The sequence below is a fragment of the Schistocerca nitens genome, chromosome 3, assembly GCF_023898315.1.
Source record: "Schistocerca nitens isolate TAMUIC-IGC-003100 chromosome 3, iqSchNite1.1, whole genome shotgun sequence".
Classification (NCBI taxonomy): Eukaryota; Metazoa; Arthropoda; class Insecta; order Orthoptera; family Acrididae; genus Schistocerca; species Schistocerca nitens.
The window spans coordinates 937,799,326-937,823,168 of NC_064616.1; the positions used below are offsets into that span (position 1 = coordinate 937,799,326).

A 23,843-nucleotide genomic window follows, 5' to 3' on the forward strand; every position below is an offset into this window, starting at 1 on the left:
TGGATCTTTTCCCTGTAATGTGAGATAAGTAGCACAGAAATTGCATCAAAAGATAACATTGAAGAATTTGTTTTTGAAGCTAATGTTTTTGAAAGAGCACATCCATGACAAAAAAAGGCCTCTATATGTTTGGGTAATGCACATGGTAAAAAGTGAAGTACAGATCTTATTGCCATACATATGAGTTCCAATCTTTGTACATCTCTTGAAAAGGCAAGAATGTGGTGAGAACTGCATTGTCAGTGTAGTGAGTAACTCAGTTTGCTTTTAATGAATCTCCTATAATGTTTGCTGTTGCTGTAGTTGCGAGCCCTGCCTTTGCTGCTGTTATGGAAATTACACTGTTGTAGGCTCCATTGTGGTCGCTAAACTTTGAACTATGAAAATCGTCTTGTCCCCAACTGTGCTGTCATGGTATAGCCATATATAACAACAGTGCACAGAAATAAATACAAAAAGGAATTACTTGTGTGACCTGTGCATGGACAGTACTACACATTAAAGCACGATACGAGTTTGACATGGTGTGGTAGTAATCACTAGCAAGGTATGTGGAGTTCATACGAGGTAACCAGTAACAAAAATTGTATACGGAGACCATCAAATATTGTGAGTTGATGATGACATGAGAGGCAAGTGTCAATGAGAAGGCTCTTCATGTGGTACTTCACTTATTAAAAGATTTTCTATTTTGTGTGGACAGTGCTGTTGTCAGTACTTCTGGAAGGCACTGCCTGGTGGTCACACCCAACAACCTCCCCTCCCAAGATGAGGTTTGTCTCTTGGAACTCGATACTGTGGTGGCAGTGCACTACTTCTGTCACCACAATCATGGTGCTATATTGATGTCAGTAGAAGTACTAAGCTTTTGTTGGCTGCACAATAGAGAAATAAATTTAATTAAACTTTTCATCCCCTCCCCCACCCACCATCTGAACCATGAACATGGTCACTGTGCAGTGGCTTGTGTGTGTCAATGATGCAGATAGCCATACTGTAGGTGAAATTCACATCAGAGTGGTGTCTGTGGATAGACCGGACTAATATATGGTTTCTAAAAAGAGGTAGTAATGTATCCAGTAGTTCTATGCCCAACAATCAGGGTGACAGACCAACCTGGCCTGGTAACATTAACCAACACAGCTGTGCTGTGCTGGCACAATAAATGGCTGAAAGCAAGAGAAACTAAAGTCGTTACATACTGACCAACAAAAAACGTGAAGCTCCCAGAAAACATGCTTGAATACCAATGTAATTTTGTATCATACACACTGTTGGTTATGAGACCTGGTTGCGTATATAAGGAGCATGAACAGCTTCAGATATTGAGTGATCACTGTGAAGGACACAGATATACCACGTATTTTATGAATACAGAAAACTGGAGCCAGTCACTTTGTTGAAATGGTTACCAGTTTTCGAACCTTTTCAGGTTCATTCTCAGACGGTGCACAGGAGGTTACATTGAGAGGCACCCACATGCCTTGCTCATACTGTGGCATCAAGCAGTCAGGCCTGCAAGATGAGTGGTCTGCCCAGCGAGTGGATTCATTCTTATTTATCTTGTAACATGAACTCTAGTACTCACACTTAAGTTACAAGTTATCCTCCTATTTGATTAATACGCAACGGAAACACGCATCTGACTATCAGTAATTTACAGAACTCTGACTGTACACTACGCACTGGCAGTACCACATTTTCTTTCTTATTCATTTAACGGCTTTTGTCAACATGTGGCCACCGCACTGAATATGAATGGCGCACACTTTATAAATTCGGGACATTATGACAACATACAATTTGAAGGAAAAGTCCACCAATCTTTTTCTTTTCACTATCTTATTTATTCCGATAAATTCTCTAACCTAAACACACAAATTCTATAAGCGACAACAATAACACATGAGAAATTCCGCCCAGTGGGCATGGCTTTACATTGATGAATCTCTATATTATGGTCTCGTAATTATTTAACGCTGTGCACTTTCTGGATAGGATGGTGGATCTTTTATTATATCTCACACTTCGACTCTCACAATCATCATCACGAAACTATCCTCCAGACCGAGCAGTACAGAAGGAACAAGCATAACCCACTAATCTTTTGAAACTACCTTGCTACTCTCCCATGCAAACCACACATACCCAAATTACATGACATACATCACACTACAATATGAAATACAAAACACTAAATAGTCACAACACTATCACTTTCAGCTTTCTCACTTCAATTAATATTTATCCCAGTTTCACACGACACTGCCCCACTTCGTAATTCTACTTTCCTACTATGAACTCTGGAGATATATGCACGTCTTCCTGTGCAATGCAAGCCAAGTGGCGTTGCTGGATAGACGGCCGACTCACCTTGCTTCTCTCTCAGAGTTTGAATCTAGCGTCACACGGAATCGTATCACGCAAAGTAATATTAAGAACGTATTCATCACACACGCGAGTCCTCAACTGATACCATGGATGAGTACTTCTCTTTATCTTTTGTCTCATACACAGTTTGAGACTCACACAGTACTCACAACGTGGAAGTACTCGTCTCTAATTTCAAGTCCTGCACACGCCATTTCTTAAATATTTCAACTTATTGTACACACGCTAGTAATTCAGCTTAACCTAAGCACACGGAAGTATTTCAACTTATTGCTACACGTGGTTTCATTGTGACTGTTGGTCACTTCCGAAGATTACTACAATCCCATTAATATTACCTGCCTGACACTTAATTCTCCCCACAAAAGTTCCTGAAATAGAGAAATTATTATTTCAAACTACTCTTAAATATTCCACATGCATACCATGTCTCCACTCTTTTGTCATTACGGAGCACAACTAAAACAGGTCTTAACAGCACAAGATCCAGCGGCAGAGTGCTGAAACATGGCCGTTCTCTAGGTCATCTCGCACCTCTGTTGAGGTGGGGGAAGACCATGCTACCGTATTGGTCAGCCACATTTCAGGCGCTCAAAGCTCAGGTAAATTTCATCTCTTTGATCCCACCAAAGGTGGCCAAAGGATCAACTCAAAGATGATCATATATTCACATTCAATATCTGCGGTTAGCAGACGACCATACATTCATTCATTTCACAGATCTCACCAAACTGGATGTAGGGATTTACTTTGTGGGAGTGCACATGTGATAAATTAAATAAATAAATTGTCATTCTTTCCCACACTGGTACCCGGCTTCGCTGTATTAATTGAAATTGAGTTATTTTTACAAAAAAAAAGTGTTGTTCTGACAAGAATAATAAAGTATGTTTTACCTATTTTCAATGTCGGGCGGTACTGTACCCTTTCACCACCGGCTACCCATGCAGAAAAAAATGGCACAGTACTATCCTTGCAATGCGAGGGTAGTTCCGAACATTTTTTTAAGAAAGCTGTATTAAACAAACTTAGCAAGTCATCAAAATAACCAGGAGGAGACCTTAGCCCCTGGTGACCTCAAATAGCCGACCAAATGCTGTTACTTTACCAAATTATTGACACAGTTGTTCCATTATTGTACTCTCCACAATCCGGAGTGACGTACACATACAAGTTTACAACAATCCACATGACAAATAAAACATTACATCATACAAATAAAAAATAGTGTTGAGGTAAAAATTTGCTTAGTTACCGGGATCTCCGTTATTTTTATGAGTAATCCAAACTTCACTAATTCTATGACAAATAAAAAAAATTCTAATTGTACTCATGAAATTTTAAATAGCTCACCGTCCAAACACAGAACAAATAATCTGACATTCATAAATTGTGTTGTAATAATCTTTACACGGCAATGTCTAAATACAAAACAAAATCAACAAAAGAAAAAAATTTCGTACACTAGTTACACGTAGAAGTCAGGCTCCATATCAATACACGCAATAAATAGTTAGCAATAAGTGCTTGAATCCACCAGTAGCTCTCGTATCTTACTCTACTGCTCATTTCTTTGTTGTTGCACATTTGGACGACAAGAACTTGCATTTCATTGTACCAAATATTCTAATAAACATGCTACGTGAACTTGATAACCCAGAACAAACAAAAAAAAAAAAAAAAAAAAAAAACACTAACTATTCTAAACACAAATGTTAATGAAATACAATTACACTTGCTGTCCCTTCAGGAATGAAACATATAAAAAATTTACACAATTACAAGTACAAATACATTATTCCCTATCTTGCGAGTCACACGGAATCATTTCATTCTGTGATTTTCTTGGGGTCTAAAAAGTTGCTGACAGGTTCCCTAGAAACACTGTCTCGGTGTCAAAGCTCTCCCATGGTTACCCGGACGAAAGTCTTTAAGTTACTCAAATCGGCATTTTGAACACGCACTGAACAGTAAACTGTATCTCACATTAAACACAAATGCCATAGTCACTCTCAGCGTACCATCCACACGAATCTGGTCATCCAGAAATGGCCCTACAACTACTATTACCCACGGTTCTGTCCTTTCAGTTCATGGTGTAATTAAAAGTCGTAAGTTCCAACAAACAGCACTCATTCCCGCACCAATTAAAGAAATGTCTCCTACTACAAATGCAAATGTCAATGTCCCACTTTAGTTTCTTGCGTTCATACAATAATTAGTCACCAAACGACAACTGTCCTCTTTAAGTATACCAAGCATCCCATATGCAATTCACAAAGCACACTTAACAAGTCACTGCCAAAAGTTTATGGATCCCACCGATCAGTGGTCAAGATAAAACAAAACAATCGTCCTGTCTGCTAAAGAGAAAATCTTTTCCACCACTCACAACGTGGAAACACCAGTCCTTCACTTTCCACCTTATGGAGACATACGAGCAGTCATCTTGTTTCACAGCTCCACAGTCCAGTACTAGTTAATAGTTGCTGGTAAAAAATGCCCGCCGGACTCTGCCGCGCGTCGTTCATTCTGCTGTGGCGCCGCCGCGCGCGCGCGCCCCGTTGAGCAGAAGAAACCACCCACTGTTGCCTCCGCGGGATACATTCCCCAGTCGTAAGGGTGGCGGAACTTATGAATGGCCAGTGGTACATGCGTGTCGCCCCAGGCCGTTGACCTGCTGTAGCGGGCGCGTGGAGTGCACCGGCTCTGTTGCCGATGTCTGCTTGGCTTATGTGGTACGAGCGCGTTCGGCGTAGCCCCTCAGTTCCTGAAATAGAGAAATTATTATTTCAAACTACTCTTAAATATTCCACATGCATACCATGTCTCCACTCTTTTGTCATTACGGAGCACAACTAAAACAGGTCTTAACAGCACAAGATCCAGTGGCAGCGTGCTGAAACATGGCCGTTCTCTAGGTCATCTCGCACCTCTGTCGAGGTGGGGGAAGACCATGCTACCGTACTGGTCAGCCACATTTCAGGCGCTCAAAGCTCAGGTAAATTTCATCTCTTTGGTCCCACCAAAGGTGGCCAAAGGATCAACTCAAAGATGATCATATATTCACATTCACTATCTGCGGTTAGCAGATGACCATACATTCATTCATTTCACAGATCTCACCAAACTGGATGTAGGGATTATTTTGTGGGAGTGAACATGTGATAAATTAAATAAATAAATTGTCATTCTTTCCCACACTGGTATCCGGCTTCGCTGTATTAATTGAAATTGAGTTATTTTTACAAAAAAAAATGTGTTGTTCTGACAAGAATAATGAAGTATGTTGTACCTATTTTCAATGTCGGGCGGTACTGTACCCTTTCAACATAGCTATTTCAGAGCGTAATGCTGTGTACTGCCTTTGTGACAAGAAGATGGTATATGCTTTAATGAATCACTACAAGTGTTGTTTGTGTATAGATTTGGATCCAAAATTTAATTTTGTACATACTGTGACAATATCCCATCTGTCAACTTCCATTGTGATGGACAGTTGGTAACACATCAATCACTTTTACTAATATGTATGTATGTACACTGTACTAACAAAACTTTGTCAGCCTCTAGCGTACGCTGCGTAACTGTTGCATGTTACAAAGATCTTCATACAAAGATATAGCATAGCCTTACTTTGCTCAGAGATATTATTTGTTTTCACTTGAATTTAATAATGTCTATGTATGGGCAGTTGGACATTCATGTTAATGCCAGTTGTGATTAAAGTATTTGCTCATAAATTGACTGTATTATATGTTAATATCAGAATAGAAATAAAACACCAGATCATTTGAAATTTGTTCTTATAGTTATTTATTTACTTTTGGCATTCATGTTAGTGCCAGATTTGATTAAAGTATTTGCCCATACATCAACTTTAATAAATACAAATAAAAACAAATATTATTTCTGACAAAGTAGACCTATGTTATATCTTTGTAACAAGGAACAGTTGTACAGCATATCCTGGATGCTGGCTACAGTGTACATACATACATACATACATATATATTCTGTAGAAGTGAGTGATGTGTTAACAACTGTACATCACAATGGAAACAAATAGATGGATATTAACCACAAAGCCACCCATACTGTCAAAGTAAGTACAAACTTCGATTTTGGATCCAAATCGGTATATAAACAATTCTCGTGGTGATGCGTTAAAGCACGTTCCATCTTCTTGTCCCAGTGCCATCGCCCAGCATTATTCTTTGAAATAACCTTGTAACCTCCTGTGCACCACTTGAAGATGAGCCTAAAAAGGTTCGAAAACCTGTTCATGGAATAAACTATTTTTTAAAAAAATTACTGGTTGCAGTTTAGTGTATTTATGTTGAATAAACAGTCACAGGTTTCAACTTCTCGCAGCGTAATGAATAATCCATTAAATTTCGGGCATGCAGCTGCGCAAATAAAATTTCTTCTACTGATATTTCAGCCGCGTATCGTCCGGCCATCTTCAGAGCGAGTCACAAGACTGACGACAAGGTGCCAAGCGCGGCCTTATATGCTCCACCGCGGCGGTACTGCGCATGCGGGTCACAGATGCTGGTCGGCGGCAGAGACATACGCTTACACATGCGCCGCCTGTGGCGAAGGCGTACGGACATTCGATGTGCTTATCGATGTTTGATCGGCGGCGGTGACACGATGACGACTTCTCTGCAATTTAATTACTCCAAGAGCCGGATTCCATGCTTTGTCCAAATTAAAACCATATCTCTGTTTATTAAATTGTTGGCTAATCGAATTTCTATAGCTTCCTTGAATACAGATTCCCAAAAAGAAGAGGTGGATGTTAAAATCTTCACATCACTGTAATTCATGGAATGACCCGTATCAATACAATGTTCGGCCACAGCTGACTTGTCTGGTTGTAATAAGCGTGTGTATCTTCGGTGCTCCACACACCTCTCATGAACGGTGCGTGTTGTTTGACCTATGTATGACTGCTCACAATTTCCGCAAGGAATCTGGTACATACCCGCCTTACGAAGCAGTAAATCGTCCTTCACAGAGCCGAGTAAAGCCGCAATCTTCGTGGGGGGCCAGAAGATCACCTTAACACCGTGTTTTTTCGTTAAGCAACAATTATCCCGGATTGTTGTTGTTGTTGTCTTCAGTCCTGAGACTGGTTTGATGCAGCTCTCCATGCTACTCTATCCTGTGCAAGCTCCTTCATCTCCCAGTACCTACTGCAACCTACATCCTTCTGAATCTGCTTAGCGTATTCATCTCTTGGTCTCCCTCTACGATTTTTACCCTCCACGCTGCCCTCCAGTGCTAAATTTGTCATCCCTTGATGCCTCAGGACATGTCCTACCAACCGATCCCTTCTTCTAGTCAAGTTGTGCCACAAACTTCTCTTCTCCCCAATCCTATTCAATACCTCCTCATTAGTTATGTGATCTACCCATCTAATCTTCAGCAGTCTTCTGTAGCACCACATTTCGAAAGCTTCTATTCTCTTCTTGTCCAAACTATTTATCGTCCATGTTTCACTTCCATACATGACTACACTCCATACAAATACTTTCAGAAACGACTTCCTGACACTTAAATCTATACTCGATGTTAACAAATTTCTCTTCTTCAGAAACGCTTTCCTTGCCATTGCCAGTCTCCATTTTATATCCTCTCTACTTCGACCATCATCAGTTATTTTACTCCCTAAATAGCAAAACTCCTTTACTACTTTAAGTGTCTCATTTTCTAATCTAATTCCCTCTGCGTCACCTGACTCAATTCGACTACATTCCATTATCCTCGTTTTGCTTTTGTTGTTGTTCATCTTATATCCTCCTTTCAAGACACTATCCATTCCGTTCAACTGCTCTTCCAAGTCCTTTGCTGTCTCTGACAGAATTACAATGTCATCGGCAAACCTCAACGTTTTGATTTCTTCTCCATGGATTTTAATACCTACTCCAAATTTTTCTTTTGTTTCCTTCACTGCTTGCTCAATATACAGATTGAATAACATCGGGGAGAGGCTACAACCTTGTCGCACTCCTTTCCCAACCACTGCTTTCCTTTCATGTCCCCCAACTCTTATAACTGCCTTCTGGTTTCTGTACAAATTGTAAAAAGCCTTTCACTCCCTGTATTTTACCCCTGCCACCTTCAGAATTTGAAAGAGCGTATTCCAGTCAACATTGTCAAAAGCTTTCTCTAAGTCTACAAATGCTAGAAACGTAGGTTTGCCTTTCCTTAATCTAGCTTCTAAGATAAGTCATAGGGTCAGTATTGCCTCACGTGTTCCAATATTTCTACAGAATCCAAACTGATCTTCCCCAAGGTCGGCTTCTACTAGTTTTTCCATTCGTCTGTAAAGAATTTGCGTTAGTATTTTGCAGCCGTGGCTTATTAAACTGATTGTCCGGTAATTTTCACATCTGTCAACACCTGCTTTCTTTGGGATTGGAATTATTATATTCTTCTTGAAGTCTGACGGTATTTCGCCTGTCTCATATGTCTTGCTCACCAGATGGTAGAGTTTTGTCAGGACCAGCTCTCCCAAGGCTGTCAGTAGTACTAATGGCTCTCCCAAGGCTGTAAGTAGTTCTAATGGAATGATATCTACTCCCGGGGCCTTGTTTCAACTCAGGTCTTTCAGTGCTCTGTCAAACTCTTCACGCAGTACCATATCTCCCATTTCATCTTCATCTACATTCCCTACCATTTCCATAATACTGTCCTAAAGTACATTGCCCTTCTATAGACCCTCTATATACTCCTTCCCCCTTTCTGCTTTCCCTTCTTTGCTTAGAACTGGGTTTCCATCTGAGCTCTTGATAATCATACAAGTGGTTATCTTTTCTCCAAAGGTCTCTTTAACTTTCCTGTAGGCAGTATCTATCTTACCCCTTGTGAGATAAGCCTCTATATCCTTACATTTATCCTCTAGTCATCCCTGCTTAGCCATTTTGCACTTTCTGTCGATCTCATTTTTGAGACGTTTGTATTCCTTTTTGCCTGCTTCATTTACTGCATTTCTATATTTCCTCCTTTCGTCAATTAAATTCATTATTTCTTCTGTTACCCAAGGATTTCTACTAGCCCTAGTCTTTTTACCTACTTGATCCTCTCTGCTGCCTTCACTACTTCATCCCTCAGAGCTACCCATTCTTCTTCTACTGTATTTCTTTCCCCCATTCCTGTCAATTGTTCCCTTATGCTCTCCCTGAAACTCTCTACAACCTCTGGTTCTTTCAGTTTATCCAGGTCCCATCTCCTTAAATTCCCACCTTTTTGCAGTTTCCTCAGTTTTAATCTACAGTTCATAACCAATAAATTGTTGTCAGAGTCCACATCTGCCCCTGGAAATGTGTTACAATTTAAAACCTGGTTCCTAAATCTCTGTGTTACCCTTATATAATCTATCTGAAACCTGTCAGTATCTCCAGGCCTCTTCCATGTATACAACTTTCTTTTATGATTCTTGAGCGAAGTGTTAGCTATGATTAAGTTGTGCTCTGTGCAAAATTCTACCAGGCGGCTTCCACTTTCATTTCTTACCCCCAATCCATATTCACCTACTACTGAATTCCAGTCACCCATGACTATTAAATTTTCATCTCCCTTCACTATCTGAATAATTTCTTTTATTTCATCATACATTTCTTCAATTTCTTCGTCATCTGCAGAGCTAGTTGGCATATAAACTTGTACTACTGTAGTAGGTGTGGGCTTCGTGTCTATCTTGCCCACAATAATGTGTTCACTATGCTGTTTGTAGTAGCTTACACACACTCATATTTTTTTATTCATTGTTATACGTACTCGTACATTACCCCTATTTGATTTTTGTATTTATAACCCTGTATTCGCCTGACCAAAAGTCTTGTTCGTCCTGCCACCGAACTTCACTAATTCCCACTATATGTAACTTTAACCTATCCATTTCCCTTTTTGAATTTTCTAACCTACCTGCCCGATTAAGGGATCTGATATTCCACATTCCAATCCGTAGAACGCCAGTTTTCTTTCTCCTGATAACGACATTCTCTTGAGTAGTCCCCGCCCGGAGATCCGAATGGGGGACTATTTTACCTCCGGAATATTTTACCCAAAAGGACGCCATCATCATTTAACCATACAGTAAAGCTGCATGGCCTCGGGAAGGATTACGGCTGTAGTTTCCCCTTGCTTTCAGCCATTCGCAGTACCAGCACAGCCAGGCTGTTGTGGTTAGTGTTACAAGGTCAGATCAGTCAATCATCCAGACTGTTGCCCCTGCAACTACTGAAAAGACTGCTGCCCTTCTTCAGAAACCAGGAAGGTATGTTCTTGAAACTTAAACAAAAGCCCGTACCGAGCTACTGTGCGTCTCTCTTGCAGAGTCTTCCACTGTAGTTTATCTGTCATCTCCATAATGCTTTCACGATTACTGAATGGTCCTGTAACGAAGCGCGCTGCTCTTCATTGGTATGGATCCCACACCGGTGAGCAGTATTCAAGCAGTGGGCAAAGAAGTGTACTGTAACCTACTTCCTTTGTTTTCGGACTGCTGTTCCTTAGGATTCTTCCAATGAATTTGTCTGGCACATGCTTTACCAATGATTAATTTGTATGGTCATTCCATTTTAAATCATTCCTAATGCCTACTCCCAGATAATTTATGGAATTAACTGCTTCCAGTTGCTGACCTGTTACATTGTAGCTAAATGATATGATAAAGGATCTCTCGTTCTATGTATTTGCAGCACATTACACTTGTCTACATTGAGATTCAATTGCCATTCCCTGCACCATGCGTCAATTCGTTGCATATCTTCCTGCATTTCAGTACAATTTTCCATTGTTACAACCTCTCAATATACTACAGCATCATCCGCAAAAAGCCTCAGTGAACTTCTGATGTTATCTACAAGGTCATTTATATATATATTGTGAATAGCAACGGTCCTACGACACTCCCCTGCGGCACACCTGAAATCACTCGTATCTCGGAAGACTTCTCTCCATTAAGAATGACATGCACCTGTAGAGATCAGTTCAGAAATCTGTGTTGTGACATATTTTATGAAGTACGGGTGTAATTGATCATCTTTTCCTTCCCAAACTGCTCTTTCAAGAGCATGAGCTGGTGGCAATGGCTCAAACACATTTGTTTAGCACCAAGGAGGATTACTTCATCATCATGGCAGAAGTAATTGTGGATCCATCATGTTTGAGTCATCATCAGATGACAAAACTACAGATTCTGTGTCAGCAGGTGGGACAAAGGTCTCATCACCCTCATCGCCGCTTGACATTTCATCAAATTTTGATAGATTTCCATCAGTCGAATGGCTTCTCCGGCTCATGAAGTATCCCATCTTCCGACAATAAGGAAAAATGTTTCCTTATTTTTCCCCTCAATAGAGCCATTGTTATGTTACTATTACTGTTATTATTATTTATTCTTATCACTCAACAATAGTGCAGTGAGCCAAAACTGATAGGAATTGCTGCTGAATATTTGTAAATGAACAAACGTTTTTACAAGGTACAAATCCACTGTGTCATATATGACACACACGTAAGAATTGTGCAAAAAAAGATTGGGAAGTGCTAGCTTAATGCTACAAAGAACTAATATACCATTAACAGTCTGTTGACAATAAAATAACATTAGTTCAAGGTAGTTACGATGTGAGGAAATGAACAAAAGTACACACTTACAGAACCTCGACAAAGTGCACTTCATCCACTGCGGATGTTATATAATCAGTAGCTGGATTCACTATTTGACCACACAGAGAACTGAAACTTGCTGTGGCAGATCGTGAGCAGTATATTGGCACGAGTATCTTTGGAATTGTGTTGGCTCTGTACACAGACAAAAGTTACCAGTTCCATGTGTTGTAAACAATACATGGGATGTGAAGAGGTTAAGTTGTTCAAAATTGTAAATCCTAGGCATTTAGTTGAATTAACAGCCTGTACATTTGTGATTTATTGTGTCACTGAACTGTAACAGATTTATTTTAGTAGTAGTGTGGATGATCTCGCACTGCTCATTATTTAGGGTCAATTGCCACTTTTTGCCCCCTACAGGTATCGTGTCTAAATAATTTTGAAATCTGTTTTTTTTTCATGTGATGACTTTACAAGACAGTAAATGACATAATCATCATCTGCAGACAATCTAAGGTAGTTGCTCAGATTGTCTCCTAAATATTACTATAGATTAGAAACAGCAGAGGGCCTGTAACACTTCTGTTTTACTTGATAACTTTCTCCATCAAGTACCCACAAACTGTGACAGTCTTGACAGGAAATCATGAATCCAGTCTGCATAGACACCCAATTTGATTAGAAGCTGCTTGTGAGAAACAGTATCAATAGCCATCTGGAAACGTAGAAATACGGGATCAGTTTGAGATCCCATGTCAATACCACTCATTACTTAATGAGAATATAGATGTAGTTGTGTTTCACAAGAAGGATATTTTCTGAATGCATGCTAACTTTTTGTTAACCAATCATTTTCCTCAGGGTAATTCATAATGTTCAGATACAGTATATGTTCCAAACTCCTACTGTAAATTAATATCAGTGATAAGAGTCTGTAATTCAGTGGATTACTTCTCCTTCCTGCCTTGAGTATTGGTGTGTCCCGTGAAGCTATTAGTGTACTCTGAAGGGAATCTAATTGGTATACAGTCAGGACAGGAGGACTTGGCTTTATTAACTGATTTAAGCTCATTTGCTACATCGGGAATACCTTCTTCAAAGTTACTCATGTTGGCAGCAAGTGTTCTTGATTTGAGGTCTGGAATGTTTACTTCATCTTCTTTATTGAAGGAGTTTCACATAACCATATTCAGTAACTCTGTTTTAAGGCCACTGCCATAAGTAACATTATAAGCACTATCGTACCGTGAAGTTACTGATCGTGTCTTGCTGCTGGTGTACTTCACATACATCAAGACTCTCTCTGGATTTTCTGCCAGATTATGAGACAGTTTTGTTGTGCAAATTAAACTGAAGTGCCAAAGAAACTGGTATAGGTATGCGCATTCAAATACATAGATAGATAAGCAAGCAGAATATGGCACTGCTGTTGGCAACACCTATGTAAGACAGCAAGTGTCTGGCGCGGTTGTTAGATCAGTTACTGCTGCTTCAATGGCAGGTTATCAAGATTTAAGTGAGTTTGGATATGGTGTTGTAGTCGGCCCACAAGGGATGGGACACAGCATCTCTGAGGTAGCGATGACATGGGATTTTCCCGTACAACCATTTCACAAGTGTACTATGAATATCAAGAATCACGTAAAACATCAATTCTCCGACATCCCTGTGGCTGGAAAAAGATCCTTCAAGAACAGGACCAAAAACAACTGAAGAGAATCGTTCAATGTGACAGAAGTGCATCCCTGCCACAAACTGCTACATATTTCAATGCTGGGCCATCAGTGAGTGTCAGCATGCAAACCACTCAACAAAACATTGTCGATATGGGCTTTCGGAGGCGAAGGCCCACTTTTGTAACCTTCAAGACTGCATGACACAAACCTTTACACCTCGCCTGGGCCCATCAACGTCGACACTGGACTGTTAATGACTGGAAACATGTTGCCCGGTCAGACGAGTCTCGTTTCAAGTTGTATCAAGTGGATAGATGTGTACTACGGGTATGGAGACACCCTCATGAATCCATGGACACTTCATGTCAGCAGGGGGCTGTTCAAGCTGGTGGAGTCTCTGTAATGGTGTGGGGTGTCTGCAGCTGGAGGAGTGATATGGGACCCCTAATACATCTAGATACGACTCCAACAGCTGACATGTATGTGAGCATCTTGTCTTAGCACCTGCATTCATTCATGGCCATTGTGCAGTGCTACAGGCTTGGGCAATTCCAGCAGGACAATGCAACTCCCCACACGTCCAGAATTGCTACAGATTGGCTCCAGGAACACTCTTCTGGATTTAAACACTTCCGATGGCCACCATACTCCCCAGCCATGAACATTATTGAACATATCTAGGATGCCTTGCAACATGCTGTTCAGAAGATGTCCCCCCCCCCCCCCCCCATACTCTTACGGATTTATAGACCACCCTGCAGGATTCATGGTGTCAATTCCCTCCAGCACTACTTCAGACATTAGTCGAGTCCATGTCATGTCATGTCATGTCATGTTGTGTCACAGCATTTCTGTGTGCTCGCAGGGTCCTACACGATATTAGGGAGGTTCTATTAATTTGGGAATGCTTTTTCCGTTGCTTCTGCAGCAGTGTTCTGACCTATTTTGTGTGTACTGTGGGGGGATCAGTTCCATATCTTATTAATTTATTGGGTATAAATATTTCCATTCCAGTCAATACTATTTCTTTGAATTTAAGCCACATCTGGTCTACAGTTAGACAGTTAGTTAGGAAGGAGGCTGTCTCTTAGGAAGGCATCAAGTGAATTTTTATCTGCTTCTTGAAGTAGATATATTTTGTGCTTGTTTTTGATGGTTTGTGTGTTATACTGTTCAGTCTCCTAGCAACGACCTTGTGGTCACTAATCTCTGGGTATGCATTGTAATGCTCCCTGTTTGCTTGGAATTATTTGTTGCTAAGAGGTCAAGTATGTTTATGCAATCATTTACAATTCGAGTGGGCTCCTGAACTAATTGTTCAAAATAATTCTGAGAAAAAGCATTTAGTATGATTTCGGGCAGTGTTTTATGTCTACCACTGACTTTAAACATTCTGTTTCACTGACTTATTGAGAGTTGATTGAAGTTATCACCAAGTATAATTGTGTGAGTGGAGTACTTACTCAAATGACAGTCAAGTCTTTTGTGAACTGTTCAGCAACTGTATTATCTGAGTCTTGGAGGTCAGTATAAGGAACCACTCATTATTTTATTTTGGTTATCAAGTATAATATCTGTCCATACTGACCCACAGTTACCTATTTCAGTCTTAATGCAATGTAAACTACCTTTAACAGCAACAAACATGCTGCCACGCACTGTAATCTATCCTTTCTAAACACTGTTAGGTCCTTTGCATAAAAATTTTCTGAACTTATCTCCAGCTTTTATCCAGCTTTCAGTACCTATAACAATTTGAGTTTCAGTGCTTTCTATTAGCAGTGGGAACTCTGATGCATTTCCAACACAGCTGCAATATGTTACTGGCATAATGCCTATGGTTCCTGGGTCAACCCATATCTTGTGTTTGCCCTGCACCCTTGGAGACTGAAACTCTTGTTCTTTCCCCGAGACCTTCTAACCTAGAAAACAGCACAGTCTATTACACACAGCCCCTGCTACCCATTCAGCTGCCTCCTGTGTGTAGTGAACCCCTGACGTATTAAGCGAGACCTCTGCTATATTGCGCAAGTCGACGAATCTGCAGCCTACATGGTCAAAGAACTGTCTAGGCCTCTGATTCAAACCCTCCTCTCGACTCTTTACCAAGGGTCTGCAATAGGTCCTGTTGACAGTGTTTCAGATGCTGAGCCCTGCCTTCATTTTGCAAGCAAGACTCTCAGTCTTTACCAATTCAGCTAGCTGCGCACAAAACCAGAGAGAATCTCTTTCGATCAAAAGTGGCCGCACGTCATTAGTTCCAAGATGAGCCATCACCTGCAGTTGTCTCCACCCTGTGTTCTTAATGGCGTCTGAAAGAACTGGTTCCGCATCTAGGGTGACCGCCCCTGGTATCAGCCACAGATAGCACCTTAAACGTGTTAGTCATACGAACTGGGGAAGCCTTCCGATTAGCCTCCCAGAAAGTCTTTCACTGTCTGCTAAGCCTTGAGATGACCTCCCACTCAACTACTGGTGTGGGGTCAACCTCTGCCTAGGCAGTAGCTGTGAAAACCATAGTAGTGGACTGAACACAGAGGATGTGCTGGATGTCCCTCAGATGCCCAGTGTCCAGTCCTCCATGATGGTGCCCATTGGCAACAACCCCATGCTGTGTGACCAAAGCCAGTACCTTTTGGAGATGTGAGTGAAGGGTCACCAATTCAGCCTGCATCTGAAAACAGCAATCACAGTTCCTATCCTTTCTAATGATGGGGGAACTCTCCACTACAGAGTTATTAAAATGCTTGACTATGCTCACTAAAGCACACAAACATGCAAGAAAATAAAAAATTAACCTACTGAGCACACAGGTAACCTGAAAATAAGTCAGTCTTGTTTGAAGCTTATAAAAGAAATAATAAAAATCCTTGCATATGGTTCGCATGTAGAGAACAGTGAATAATATGTATGTTGAATTTGTGAAGGGAATGAAAGCTCAACATTTACTGAGTGGTTAGTTATGTCAGAGTCAATTTTCTACTCTTAATTTAAGAAATGTTCTTAGTGATTGTAGAAGCATGTTGCGATATGCAAATAGTCTAAATCATAAGTGGTTTTAGTATGAGGGCTGCAGAGGGAATTACTTTTTACTAATGGAATATTGTTCAAGTAGCATATTCAGAAAAGAAGAAAGGAATAAATTATATGGTATGTGAAAAATTTGGAACCCATTTAACAAAGATGAATCTGCACCTTGTGTGTCCATTGTTGGCACTCCAGAGCAGCTGTCTTCCGTGGTTTCAACATTTCTCTTTTGATTGTGTAACCATACTATTTTTATGCCAGTTATGCTACCCATCCTTGTAGAAATACAGAAATTAATGTGTAGCAAAACAGAACTGTGTCTGCAGAGTAGAATAGATCTGCCTGTGTAGTAGCTAGAGTTTGTTTAAAGCATTTTACTAACATTAGTACCTGAATCCTAGTGCTTAAATCTTTCAGTACTCAGTCTTATAGTCTCCCTAGAACTTTCATGCATCGTAATAAGCACATAATACATTGACAGTTATCACTTACAAAATTTATTTACCTGAACATTGAATTTCTTGTTTATACTGAATCCTTTGGTTTATAGTCAGAGAGAAATGTAGGTCTTTAGAGTTACCAACCATATTGGAAATATTGTGCTCTTCTAATGCACATTAATATTCAGATACTTAGCAGTACTCTATAATAATTTTTGTGTATCTGTTTATTTGCAGTTGTTGTCCAGCCTGAGGAGGAAACCGTGAAACTCCGTATAAAGTTGAAAGGGCTTGGAAACAGCATAAATTAAGCCACTGAAATTGTGATTTCAAGACATCCGTGAAAAAACTTATTGACGCTAAACAGGAAGGAGCTTTTGAAATAAGGAAGAAGATACAAAGGAAAAATGAGCAAATAAAGACTTACAGCACTTTTTTATTTTATGTTTATCAGTTATAAAAATGCTGAATAGGTGAAACAGTTTAAATAATTGAGAAAAATTTGAATTTCAAACAGGTATTTTGTCTGATCCCAACAAATTTTTTCTGCTACTGCCCAGGCTGAGTGAAAGTATTGTGAAAATTGAGAAAAGATCAGATTCGTACAGTTCCCCTTATAGCTTTCGTTTTCTGTTCTGGTATGAGAGCATAATGCTAGTTGATCCTTGCTTTATTTTTTGTTTTTTTGTCTGTTAATTAGATGATACTAATAATTCTCTTCCAGTATTATTTTCTATGTGCGATATATCTATCAGCATGAAATTACTTCATTTATATCTCACTTTATAATATAGTTATCATTGTTTTCATCTTGAACAATATGTCATCAGGTTTTCATTTAGTTAAGAGAGACCTTGAGCATCATACTGTGAGTGACAATGAAGAGCATGACATAAGCACTGTGAGCATTCAAAAACGGAAGAACATACATTTTGCTTTATTGCTCTGTTGTTATTACAAAGAGTATTTTGTATTATTATTACTTAATTCATTTTCATTAACTACTGTGGAAAAACTGTGAAAATATATTTTGATAGGAATTAGTATTTTTATACATGCTGACTATTTCAATATCTTTTTTCAGTACAAAGGAAGAAGACTGCTTCTCTATGATATGTACATGAGCCACAAAAAGATTCTTCTCTTCGCGTTATTAATGACAAAATGTGCTGTAGCCTTTACTTAGAGAAATTGTATTACACATACTAGAAATGGCTTTTACTTGAATTGATTATTGTATACATGGACATTGACTTAAGATATTTAACAAAATCTGAAGTTTCGTACCTTACATGACATTTTGATATTGTATATTAATTGTTAATTAACTCTTTGTGATGTCTTAGTGATAACAAAAATATTACTACTGCTTGTTGAATTGGTGTGACTGGCACGGACAGGTGTATGGGCTACATAAATATGGTTTTGTGTGTGTGTGTGTGTGTGTGTGTGGCAGAGATATGCTAAATGCTAACTATGCATTTACTTTTCAGTATTACATACTAGGTTTTTCTTTGACTGACACTCTTCTATATCTGTCATTATTTTATCTGTTAATTGATGTTTGATGATGTTTCTCATGTCATCATGTTTCATTAATGGAATCTCATTTGATGAGTTTCCAAAAGAGACTTGAGCGCTCATTCAATTGAAACTTGCTGACAGGTTAGAGCTGTGTCAGACAAAGACTTGAACCTGGGACCGTTGCTTTTTGTGGACAGTGCTCTACTGACTGAAGCATCAAAGCACAACTCACGACATGCTCTCACAGCTGTATCCCACCAGTACTTGGCTCCAACCTGCCAAATTTAACAGAAATTCTGTTGCATACCTGGAAGATAGAACACTGTGGAGAAATAACTTGGCTGCACATATGAAATTGTTTCCTGAATGAATTTTCACTCTGCAGTGGAGTGTGAAACTTTCTGTGCAAATTAAAACTGCATGCTGGACACACAATTTTATGCCTTCATTCTGGGCTTTCATTTGACAGGTGAAGTGAGGAAAGAGGGTATCGATGTGTCAACCATATTGGAAATCAGTAAGGTTAAGTTCAGGTTTTTTTAAACCAGAGATGTGTGATGTGTTTTGAGCAGGTTATGGAGGTTAGTAGAAGATTAAGATAACTGATAGAATTAATACTGTGTGTAGATAGATAAATAATTATTTAGAATTTATACTAAAATTATTTCATGTATTATATTAAGGCCTGAATGTAGAAAACTTTTTTGTGGCGTACTGACTTGCGGCCAGCAAAATTTTCAGATATGACAGAATGTATAAAAAAATAATAAAGCACCTGTAACAGGCTTCCAGAATAACATGTCCACTTTTAGGGAAAGACAAAAAAATCTCTGTAATCTGCCCATCTACATTCATGATGTCATTCACCACCAGCCACATTTGTCTAGAGGATTTTTATTGTTGCTTAACATGGCGTCATTAATTTGGTGACCTCTTTTATGTGCTCCCCTATGAAACTGTACTATGTTCATATTGCAAGCATATTAGTTCCTTCCCATATAAAATGAGCACAGATAAAAAAAGACAGCATATTTTATGGTGAGCTTATGTATTGCACCTAAGAAACGAAAGCATCCAGTGGTGTAGACTCTGAGTTACTTCACTGGAAAAGTGCTGGGAATTTCTCCTTCGCAGTGTTTTGGAGGTGAAAGAGGAGGGAGAATATATGGAATTATATACACAATTCATCCTGTTTGTAGACTTCATAAGGATCTGTTTGCAGATAGATTACTAATCACTGAGTAGGGGAGGTATTGAGAGCAGCTGACAGACTTGTGGAAAAGGTTGATAATGAGCTGAGATTCCTGAGATCTGACACACTATGTATTTATCTCCCTATCATTGTTCTTCCCCCCCCCCCCCCACCTCTCTCCCCCTCCCCCCTTCTTGTTACAGTTGCTAGCTTTCCTTCTGCCTCTGTGTGTAGCAACAATCTCATTTACATGTTTATACTTTTACCTCTCCTGTGCAAGGTTTCTAACCCCTTTTGTTCTTTGGGGCCCAAAGTGCAAAATATGTCTCCTAATGACGAGATTGTTATGAATACAGTCAGCTATACTACTCTTTAAATGATTTTTATTTGTAAATCACTCGTGATGAACCCATTTTGGCATATTGCCATCATCAGACTCTCTGTAAATACATAAGTAAATAATGGGTTTAATGTAATGGTCTGTAACTATGATCAGAAAAGTTATAGTACTTCCATTAGGTGCTTTTACCTTCCACGTAATATCGTTGCTGCGATCTCTTGTCTTTTTTTATAGAATTGTTACTTTCTCCTTAGATGCATACAGCAACTTCACAAATTTACTGGATGAAAAAACTGACCTAAAGCACAAAAAGTACATACAAAAGTTTATTCACATTGTAAAGCAAGAAAACGGGTAAAGTAATAAATCAGAGACACTAAATGACACGTATCCATAGTAATAGCTATAACTATATGAAGAGTATAGAACGAATACATAAAACCAAGAAAACATGACAAAACAGATAATAAGAAATTATTACAAAAAATACATACACGTATATATATAGTTAAGGCTCACCGGCCACTTGACCATCTTCTTCTTCTGTGCGAATGTACAAACAGTGCCCGAACTCTTACGGGAATCGGCAACGCGCTGCAAGTAATGAGTATAATGGGCAGGGGCACTACGAATGTAGTGCAGGACAATACGTTGAGAATGTGGGTTTCGCGGGGGCGTGCCAGAGATAAATCCCTGCAGTCGCACTATCATCTGTTCCCTCGGTGGCTCAGATGGATAGAGCATCTGCCATATAAGCAGGAGATCCCGGATTCGAGTCCCGGTCGAGGCACATATTTTCATCTGTCCCCGTTGACATATGTCAATGCTTGTAAGCAGCTAAGGGTGTTCATTTCATTGTAAATAAATACACGTATCCATAGTAACAGCGATAACTACATGAAGAGTATAGAACAAATACATAAAACCAACAAAACATGACAAAACAGACAATAAGAAATTATTACAAAAAATATAACATAAAAATCTCAAATAAAACTAAAATAAATTCCAGGCAAAAACATTATTAGAACCAAACCTATATAAATAATAAAACAATCGAATTACCACACATCACTGATTTATAATGGTAACTAGGTAACTATGTAAACATGTAATATTGCTGATCCACTGTCATCCGATCTGTCAAAAGAAAAACAGTGTACACGAAAACTGACTAAAGTCAGATATCCATCTTCAGTGTACATCTAAGGAGAAAATAATGATACTACAAAAAAAGACAAGACATGGCAGTAACGGTACTGCATGGAAGGTAAAAGCACCAAACAAATGTATTATAACTTTTCTGGCTATAGTTACAGACCATTATATTAAGACCATCATTTACTTATGTATTTACAGAGCACCTGATGATGGCAATATACCAAAATGGGATCGTCGTGAGTGACTTATAAAATAAAAACCGTTTAAAGATCAATGTATCAGGCTGACATTCATAATAATTTCTAACTTCACTTATCAAGTGAGTGAGAGTCTATTTCTCTCTATTAGGTCTTTTAATCAATTTTCATACTGACAAAATTCTGTTCTCAGCTTTCAAATCTGTACATAAATTTTGTAATCCACTTCCCTGTCTTTACCGGATTATGATTATTATTATTATTATTATTTTATTACTTTTTTTTACAAAAATATTGCAGTCATCTTCCCTGTATTTATTGATTTTTTAAAAATTGATTTTATAAAAATATTTTACTCACCTTTCCTGTATTTACTGAATTTAAGTGCATTTCTTGGTATGTCACATAATGGCATTAAAACTAAAGATAAGTTGAGATCTGATTCTTTTTGGCCATGTTGATGCAATTGATCTCTCCCTGTTTGCCCTCTCTGCTAACTGTACTGTAGTTTTAGTTTTTATGTTAATGTGTTCATTAGTGTTTATAATGTAACTGGTGCAGGTCACCAAATGAGGCAGTGTTGTTATAATTATTTAAAATGCAAGGAATTGTGTACAACTGTGTTTAATATTAGTTTTTGAGTCCCGTTTTAAATTTTATGCTGCTCTGCGAGTTACCAGGATTTTGCTGTGATCAAAATAAATACAAAAGCTTATTTTGCACAGTAAATAGAATTTATAGACATTGTGCAGAAATGTATAAAAAGATCATTTCTTGGTGAAACTGTGTGTAATTTTACATTTAAAAAAGTTGTAATAAATCTCACTGATGTGACTGAGCCAGTCAATTCTGTTTCTGTTGAGGTTGGTGTGAATAAAAGACTTGTCAAATTGTTTCGACAAGTACCTTTAAAGTGCCATTCTGAGAACTGTTCCTTTAAATGCTTTCTAATTCTAAAACTTATTCTGATTGCAGTGAAATATCAAGATTATAATGTGATTTTTCTGTTTAAGTTTGAGTGTGGCTAAGAAACTTGTTGCATTACTTACTCTAATTTGTCCAAAATGTTTTTGATTTGTTATATCACGATCTTTAGGTCGAATAATAAATCTTTATCTCACTAGTGTAACACAAGTATGTGTGAACAGCGCATTGGTTATGCCAGTGTGAATACAATAATAATTTTTCTTATAAAAGAGGAACAGAAGGAAAAGAAGAAAATTATAAATGTTGATGATAATTAGCAGATAACATGCTGATTCATTGAAAGTAACTGAAAAACATTCAGATATGTGGCATTAGGCACTCAGGTCACTATTTGTAGCTGTGGTTGATTGGCCATGTTGCAGCTGGTATACTGATGGAGCTTATTATTATTATTATTATTTATTGTAATTATTAGTTACCATTAGAAACTGATACCTGGGCTGATAATGGTATATTGTGACTACTTAGAGGGGAAAAAATTAAAATCTACCCGTGATAAATTTGTATGATAACACAGTACTTTTATGATGTTACCACTCAGGGTTTTAAAGGTACCATATACCTCAAACTGCTCAGTATCATTTGAAAACTGTGGTCCATAATATAACCAAATATCCGGTAGTATTTTTGTTCTGTATTCATTGTTCAAACTGGAATCATAACAAAATGCTGAACCTTCATGTAAGTCGAAAATTTATGGTAACTTTTACATATTTGTGATTAAAAAAACAGCAAAAACTGCCAGCAAGTGTGCTGACTACTAACTTTTCTGTGAACTTCTGAAACTATTTCTATTTTTTTGTTTAAAAAGAGTAAAGTTTTTAATTACTGAAACACTTATCCAGCATCTAAAGTGTTTTAGACTTGCAGATAACTGAAGTGAGGCATGTTTTCTTAGTTTAAATGACAAAGAAATGTAGTGCATTACCTCTCTGATACTGAGTTCAAAGTCTGATGGTGATCTCAGCCTTTTTCATTTTTTTATAAATAAGTAGATTAGTGCTTAATGTAATGAAAGAGCATGTTAAAAACCTTTTTAATTTGTGTACAATGTCTTTCCAAATGCCGAAGAGACTTTCGTGTTGTTCAAATAAAGAATTTTATAATTACCTACAATTTGCATTTTGATTTCTCAGTGAACAACATTTGTAAGCCTGTTTTTAATCAGTATGTTTGGGATGAGTGACTGTAGTCTTTTTATCATAAAACAGTGACTAACTCTTGGGTGAAATTATTTATTTAAATGGTGGTTATTCATTCATTACAAGAAAATGAGAATAG

General features: G+C 38.5%; 1 protein-coding gene across 1 annotated transcript in view; it reads left to right on the plus strand.

The window, feature by feature from the left end:
- Positions 1-17,553, plus strand: part of LOC126249020 (ATP-dependent helicase brm-like) — a 285,958-nt gene extending 268,405 nt beyond the window's left edge. The window contains exon 26 of the mRNA XM_049950621.1: positions 17,399-17,553. Within this exon, the coding sequence (XP_049806578.1) occupies positions 17,399-17,472 (74 nt within the window). The 3' untranslated portion in view covers positions 17,473-17,553. The remainder of the gene's footprint in view (positions 1-17,398) is intronic.
- Positions 17,554-23,843: the final 6,290 nt, after the last annotated feature.